The 8456-nt window shown below is 47.2% G+C and overlaps 1 protein-coding gene across 1 annotated transcript; it reads left to right on the top strand.

The window, feature by feature from the left end:
* Positions 1-261: 261 nt before the first annotated feature.
* Positions 262-2421, top strand: nol12 (nucleolar protein 12). Its single transcript, XM_068579005.1, has 6 exons — positions 262-415; positions 928-1033; positions 1131-1179; positions 1278-1423; positions 1528-1625; positions 1932-2421. Exons 1-6 carry the CDS (start codon positions 306-308, stop codon positions 2134-2136), a joined length of 714 nt encoding a protein of 237 aa, XP_068435106.1. The 5' UTR covers positions 262-305; the 3' UTR covers positions 2137-2421.
* Positions 2422-8456: the final 6035 nt, after the last annotated feature.

Below are 8456 nucleotides of genomic sequence, written 5' to 3'. Positions count from 1 at the left end.
GTTGAAGACTAAAGGCAGTCATCACCTCATTATGATTGATATCAATTACACCATTAAATCAACAGATTATGCAAAATACATTCAAACAGCATCATAAACAATATAAACTATGGTATTTATTTTAGGAGACATCTGATTACACCAACTATACAGTCTGAACCAACACAATTATTATTTTATCCTCTGTGTTTATTGCGGGCGGAACCTGTCGACCTTTTACTTGCGTGTTTCTAGTCGGACATAGTCAAATGACCACCCCAACAGCGGAAGCCGGAAGTATTGCAGGGTAAACTCACGTGCACGACATGAAAAATAATAAAAAGCCCAAGAAAGATACCAAGACGGGTAAATTTAAGCCCGGGTCCAAGAAAAGAGAAAACAAATGCGTTGTGACGTTTGACGACAAAGGCAGAGAGTAAGTCTTTCTACCGATAACCGTGTTTTACGACGCAGATGTTAGCTAGCATATTAGCATTAGCCCTAACTCAGGTTATCATTAGTTCGCTTTCTCCCGTGTATAACAACCAAGCAAGTGCAGACATGTTAAAATAGCAGCAGGTTTAAGGGTATGTTCATAATATGTAACAATAATCATATGTTATTGGGAGCTTAGTAACGTGAAGTTAGTTTTTTTTAACACCAGTCAAAACCGTTTGAAATATATTATATTGAAGCAATGTGCTTTTCATTGTGAGTTTATCGAAGAGAAATTTACTGTAACATCAACTTTTTCAACTTTTTTCAAAAAACGGTGACCAATATGTTGTTTTTTCTATTGGAAAGAAGTTTTTTCTTTCCAAGAAAATGCACCAAGCCAAGTGTTATTATATTATAATCGCCGTTATAAATATCCTTTATGCTACACAAACCAGTAGATGATTATATGGTGACTGTTTTTTGAAGCTTCTGCCTCTTCTGCCCTGGCAGGGACTATTTAACAGGCTTCCATAAAAGAAAGGTGGAAAGGAGGAAGGTGGCAGTGTTGGAAATTCGAAAGAAAATCAAGGAAGAGCAGATCAGAGTCCGAGAAGAAGTAAGTGTGAAGTAAAAGAGAGGGGACTTAAAATCACCTTTTGGTGGGGCATGTAAGGAAAGAGTCCACTGATGATGTTTCTGTCTATCTGCTTCAGAGGCATAAGGAATACATAAGGCTGCTGAAGGAGAGGACAGACGCTCTCGGTGAGTTTTAAGCAAAAGTCTATTGCTGATCGTATTATTACACTTAAGAATTGGTGCTGATTGTTGTTTTTTCTTCCTCACTTGATCTAATTTATCAGAGGAGATTGAAGATGACCTGGAAGGTGCGATTACCAGTACAACAGAGTCCGTGCAGTTTGATCACCCCAACCACACCGTCACCGTGACGACCATTAGTGAACTTGACCTCACAGGAGCTCACCTGTTTGGACCGCCGGCGACTCAGGTGAACAGTAAATCCTCGACCCATCTTAATATCAGTCATGTGTTTTTGATCAGGATACTGATGGCAATTAAATGTTATTAACAAAGAGGATTTTTGCTTTCAAGGTCAATGAAGAGGGCGAGGATGAAGAAACGGGGCAAGAAAAAGAGGGGGAAATGAGAGCGATGCCTAGAAAAGCTGGGAATCCAATCATGAACAAAAAGTAAGCTGGTTATCATTCAGGTCTCTTCATATGAGCATCAATAAGTGTTGCCAGTTTTTCTGGTGACAACTTGAATACTTTGGGTCAGACATCACTGATGTTATTTGCAGGCTAAATGGTTGATCAACTAACTGATCAATTAATGCACAGATCTTCCGAGTGTTGTATTATGTGCTATACACCCCAACAAAACAGTGGTGACATGACAGCGGTCTTCAGATATTTCTTTAGTTGTCTGGCCGTCTTCCTCCAGCCACTCTCAATAAATCTGTTTCTTTTTTCTCCCCCGCCCCCTGCTGTTAACAGGATCCGCACCCTAAACGCGTCGCTCAGCTCATTCACCACCAGCAAGCGGAAAGGGAAAGGGAAGGGGAAGCAGGAAGGCCGAGGTGGACGAGGCCACCAGACAGACAAGAAACAGAGCGCCTCGGAGAGTAAAAGGAAATACGGGAAGACCACCAAGTGGCAGAGACGTCGACTGACTGGGAAAAAGGTGCATCAGCGGGTGTGAAAAAGTGTGTGAGGAAAATCTAATGTAGGGTTGGACTTGTGAGAACAGAATGGACTTTTGAGTATTTACCCTCCTGTGTTGGAGGTGTGTTTGCTGAGAACAGTGTAAAACGAACACAAGCTGATGTGGATGCTCTGTCTGCACCGTGTTGGACCGTTCCAGAATATTTCCAGTGTACCTGCCTCTTGTAATCTTGTGCTCAAACTGTTTTTGTAGTGTTTATCACCTGATCGTATAAAATGTGTATTTGGTGAGATTTTTCATGTAATAAAAGATCAATCTTGACCTTGTGATGCAGCCACATTTCATAAGCTGCCTGTGTTTTTTTTATTCTTGCTATTGTTTAATAGGAAAGCTGACGCTGTTGTCAACATCCTCTCTGGAGCGTCAGGAAATCAACCCTTTGCTCTATGTTTCCTTCTAGCTTAGATCACCTATATGTATGTGTGTGTGTGTGTGTGTGTGTGTGTGTGTGAGACCTGAAGGAGAACCAAGCACTGTGTCTCTTACTGTGTTTCTTACTTATTTGACCACACAGCCAGTGTTTTGAACGTATGTTAAGCCTACACCTCGCCGGTGTTTATTTATTTACGTTAACCTGAGCCAGCGTGTGCCAGCTGTCACTAGCATGAGCGTTTCATTTCGCTTTCTAAAGCCCATGATATTTAATACTCAATGGAGGGACCGGCCGGCCACCGGCTTCATTGAGGCTCTAGGGTCCACGTGTGCTTCAGGGCCTCCGCTGTGTTAACTGAGAGCCAACATGGCCGTCACGGTTGCTTCAGTTTCGCTCATAGTCAGAGCAGCCAATCGGATGGATTTGAGGGTTTGGCAGCTCGGAGGATAGGGAGCATGGGGGAAGAGGAGGCATGTCCCTGATGGGGGTCTGATGGGCAGCTTATCCTCAGACTCTTGATGACATACTCAAAGGGGAGCTGACAGCGGGAGCCTCTCGTCAGGTAACGCTCATCAATTCTTATGATTTCTATGTCAAAAGTTACTATTTTCACTATCCTCCATACAGTCTTAATTAATTTGTCTATTGTATAGAAGCTGTACAGCTCGTACATGAAGGTAGATTACAGTGCATCTGCTTTGTAGTAATGCTACTCTGTGGGGAGCTTTGACAATGTTTGGTTGGGTTGCGTTTCATTATCTCAAGTGTGATGAGTCATCACCTACCGAAACACTTCTGCTTCAGATCTTCCATGAACCGTGAAGTAAAAGAGCCTCCTTCGTACTCACACAGCTGCTGCTCTGTGTTTACACGTGTCTCTAATGTAGTGTCACAGCACACAGGGAGTTTTTTACTCCCAAAACTATAATAGTCTTTTTCCCCCTTCTAATTTATGTCACACCGTGTGGATGATGCTCTGAAAATATAGTATTTTATATTTTATGTATTTTTTAAATGGTAAATAACGCTGCTGATTTAATAGGTGAAACACATTCATAATGTTTAGATCGCCGTGGAAGTCTTCAACTTATACTCTTAGTGGCTGCTGTTTGTTTTATAACATTGGGATATTGCCCTTTGACCCTATTCCCAGTTTTCTCCGAGGGATGCGATGATTGTGCAGGTTCCCCCTCCGGACTCACCATGCCCCTCTCCTGCGATGAGTATGTCTGCCCCAAGTTCCAGCCCAACGTCTTCGACCCCTCCCGCTGCCACGACTGCCTGCGTCAGAGGCGCCTGCACGCCGGCGCGGGGGACAGCGCAGAGGCAGCGCCACAGCAGAAATCCACAACACAGATTGGAATTGGGGCTAAAACTGGGACTGACACTGGGATTGGATCGGGCAAGGGAGTGCTGTTAACACCGATCCCATCGCAGGCAGAGGAAAGAGACACCAGCAGCAAGGTACGAAAGAAGAGAGGGTCGGAGAGGAAGAGGGAGGCGAACACAGTAACTTGGTAACCGGGGTAGAGGTGGGAACAAGAGTAGAATATGTGCTGAGTGATGGGATTAGCTGGGCCTGGAGAGAAAGATGAGAGCATTAGAAGTCACAAGTGAAGTAGCGAGATGCTGAAGTTATATGCGAAGCAGAAGAGAAAGAATCAAGTAGTACTGTGTAGCTTCACTCAGATTTGATGTCAGAAATGATGCACAAAGCTTCATGATATCTTTTAGAATAGAAAGTAATCTGTTGAACAACTTCTCACTTGATTCAAAAGTCAGCGTTTCTTTGGATTTGTAAAGAAATCCGGCGCCCCTGAATTAACACGGCCCACGCGTGAACACAGTTTTTGAGATCATGTGTAAATCAAGAAAAGGTCAGCGACGAAGAATGGGAGGTGCTGACGAGGAGGAGGGTGGCTCCTATTATAAATTAACGAAGCTGGATCACTTACTGCCCTCTTGGGAATCACTTGTTTTATGAGACAGAGGGGCCACACACAGAATGACATGTTTCTATACGGTATTAAAACTGTGACAACTGTACTTTCTTCTGTTTATTACTGCTCCCATGCCACTGTTATCTGGTTACAGTGATGTATTTGAGCACACACTGGGTCATAAGTTGGACCAGTTTAGCTCCAATGGACCTGCAGTTTGCTGGAAGTTGCATGGAGGGAAGCCAGTTTTTGACATTTACAGACAGTGAAGTCACCGTTTTGGATCCTTGTTAAGACATCTTAAGTCTTCAAGGTTTTATGGCAAGAAAAAAAAGCGGTGAAATATTAATGAGGAAAGCCATGAGCCAGGTCGAGTTACAGAGGTGTAACCCTAATCGAACAGCAGACTGAGCATGTGAGTGTGTGTCACAGAGGACCGAGGGGACGGACACTGTTGAGCTAACCCTCCACTCAAGCAGATGGAGCCGGAGAGACAGATCCAGGAGAGCGACATCAGTGCCTCGACCTCTGTCACTCAAAGAGAGATGGCGTTTGCTGAGGCCTTGTGATTGGTCCGTGTCTTCCCCTGTCATCCTATCAGGAGGACTCTGACAGTCTGTCGGTGGTGAGCAGCTACTGTGATGTCAACGGAGGCCGTCTGGGTTATGGGGAGAGCTCTTTGTGCATCCTGAGCCCCGGCGGTGAGCTTTATATCTGTGACGGCGACGACGACGACAGCACCGACAGGTAGGACAGCACAGATGGTGATAGTAACTCAGGAGAACTACGAAAGTGGAATTGTAGAGTTTAATGTTTCATGTTTCATGTTTTGTGACCTGATGCGATCTTCATAGATTGCATCAAAGCGTGATGCAATCTATGAAATTCCTGTTATAGTGATTGAATTGTTCTCTCTCTCTTCCTTCTTTTGCCTCGTACTTTTCTCCCCTCCGCTTAACCTCTCATCTTTCCCCTTCTGCTCTCGTCATGCTTCTCCCATCTCCTCTTCCACGCAGCTGTCGTGACCACAGTGACTACCAAGAGTTCAGTGGCTCCGTCAGTGCAGAGGACGAATACCTGCCAATCCGTCGGCGTTCGACCAAGCTCGCCATGACCCGGCTCGACCCTCCGCCCCATCGGCCCAGCCCTCGGGCCTGGATGGACGAAGCTCGGAGCAGAGACAATTTCAGGCAACCAGGTACATGAAAACTGACCTGGTATATTGTGACGTTAGTCAACTGCTTCATTGATTTCTTAGCAGAAGGGATCCATTGATTAGAGTTGTAGAAGATGCATGCATGGCACAATAGAAGCATTAGAAGAAGAAATGTACCTTAGTATCTCTTATTTGAACCCATGCAGTTCTACGTAGGCTGAACCTTCAGTAAACCTATGACTTACAGCATTGACCAATCCATATCCAGTTACAGCTAAAGGTGTTCTTTACTTGGCAATACTGTTTGATATCACCAGCTGAGGTGTCCCAGAGCAATTATCAGTAATACAATATCGCCCAGTTTGTGTCACGAAGCCTCTGGTAGTAGCTCAGCAGTTGATCTTTGATGATCTCTTATTTCTCCTACCCCTCCTTTGTTCTATTTCTGTCACACTGTGCAACTTCTCTTTCTTTGCAGGGTTGAAAGAAGACGCACAGAAGCGTGAAAGTGGGTACTTCTCCCTGGGGAGGGCCGCGGGTGTCCGCTCCTTCCATGATAACGGGCCACCAGCTCCATTCCGCCATTTTGAGAGAGGCCATCCTATCTTCGGCAGCAGAGGCGTCGAGCCTAAAGACACCATCCCCTTCAGAAACCCTAATCTCGGCGTGGCCTCTGAAAGGCAAACGCCAGAGGGTCTAAATGATGACTTGCTATTGGAAAACCAGCCTCCTGATCCCTATGATATTGCCGTTGAGGTTGAGGCACAGGTCGGCCCCCGCTCTCCGAGTCCTACTCCTTTTAAGATCGCCGAGTCGCTGGCCTCAAAGGGGCGAAAAGGTTTCAGCAGTTCTTATGGTCGGGGGAACCCTTCTTCTGACGTCTCGTCTTATCATCAGTCAGGACGCTTTGAGTCCTCGAGGCTCAGCTCAGCTCTGCCGTCTCGTTCCTCTTCTCCCTCGCGTGGAAACTTACCGTTCAGACGCAGTGAGTCCACCGCTTCCTTCAGCAGGCAGAACGTTGACGGTGGAGGGCGGTCTCAAGGGACGGAGCCGGGATCCAGAAACTCTTTGCAAGGCACTAACGGGCGACGTGTCGAGTCAGGAACTCTGCCAAGAAATTTTAAATCATTTGCTGGTTCGGTCCAATCCCAGACCAGCACAGTTTCGGATTTTAGGAGTGCCTTGAGGAGAACCGAAGCGAGCGGGTCTTCGAGTGGTCGAGGTCGTGACAGCAGAAGCTCGTCTCCCTCGAGGAGGGACTTCAACCCTTCAGGCCAGATGTCTCTGCGCAAAACGGAAATCACCGGCAGTTCATCTCCCGGACGCCGCCGGAGCGACACTCGTACTTCTTCTCCGTCTCGGAGATCTTCTGACCGTGACAGTCACAGAAACTCTCCACCGGGGAGAAATTACAGCTCGTCTCGCCAATCCCAACTTTATAAATCTGAATCGACTGCGTCCCTAAGTGGACGTAGTCACCACGGTCGCTGTGGCTCCCCCATAAGAGAAGGCTATGACATTGAAAGCCAGGCTCTGCTACGTAGCCCAACAGCTAAGAATGGACTGAATGACCAAGAACATGAAAGCCCCACCGTGACCAGACGAGGGTATGACACAAGTCCGTCGGTACTACGTAAGACCGAATCATGTGCTATCGGTGGCAGTCAAGGTCGTGGAAGCCGTTGTTCCTCTCCTGCAAGGAGAGGCAATGAAACCCCCACTCGGTATCAGCTTAGGAAAACAGACACCGGTGGTTCTTCACACAACCGTAGTCGTGAGAGTCGCCCCGCCTCCCCTTCGAGGAGAAGCTATGAAGCTCCTTCTCAGTCTTTGGTGCCCAAGTCTGAAGCAAACAGTTCTGCCAGAAGTCGTGAGAGCCAAAGTCTGCTGCCTTCAAGGAAAAGTTATGATGCTCCTGACCAGCGCTCACTGCGGAAAACAGAAACTAGCTCCTCCCTGAACAGCAAGAACCACAACAGCGGCAACTCCTCTCCTGCCAGAAAAGGTAGCAGCGACCTGCCGGGCTACTCAATCCTCCGACAGGTGACTAACGGAGATTCCAGCCATTCCTTTCAGAGAAAAAACACTAACCACGACTCAAAATCTGACTCCAATCGCTCGCCGCGCTCCTGGCGGGAGTCGACGCCTTCGCCCCGCAGCTCCTCGTTGTCTCGTGCCGCTTCCCCGTCCAGGCAGAGCTCGAACGGCCGCAGAACCGCTTTCGTCACCTTGGAAGCACCCAGGAGCCCCGGCGGCACCAGGTCAGGGGTTGGTAGACACGGCCACGCCGATCGGTGCCCATCCCCTAACGACAAGAGGCCCTCCCACCGCGCGCGGAGCCCTTCTCCTTCACCTCCGATTCAACTGAGGAAGCACACCTCCTCCCAGAGCTCCATGGAGTCCTCGGAGTCGGGTCAGCTGTCGGCGGGGTCCACAGGACGCAACAGGGAGGAGTATGCCATGTTGGCCGACGTGCCAAAGGTCAAGATGATCCCTCGGAGAGAAGGGCCAAGCCACATAGGTCGGCCTCAGAACCAGCAGCCTTCTCGGAGACAGGAGCTCTTTAAACCAGCCAGGTCAGACTCAGAATACACCACAGAGAAGGAGTGGTGTTAGCAACATGTTTAAATTATATGCATGTTCGTTAACATTACATTGGGCCACATGCAGCAACATTCTAAAAACTTTCTAATTCTAGAAAAAAAAAGTGAAGTTAACCATTCCCCAGCTGTGCTTGCTGAAGGAGGAATCACACTTGATCATAAATTGGAGGCATGTGGCCAATTTTCTATGTTTAGCAAAGGTAACTCCCCTAAACACTATGAAA

This window comes from Clinocottus analis, unplaced genomic scaffold (assembly GCF_023055335.1).
Source record: "Clinocottus analis isolate CAN_PGR_092001 unplaced genomic scaffold, fCliAna1.0.p SCAF_16, whole genome shotgun sequence".
In the NCBI taxonomy this organism is placed as follows: Eukaryota; Metazoa; Chordata; class Actinopteri; order Perciformes; family Cottidae; genus Clinocottus; species Clinocottus analis.
Note: the sequence above shows the minus strand (reverse complement) of the source record. Positions and strands in the feature narration are given on the sequence as shown.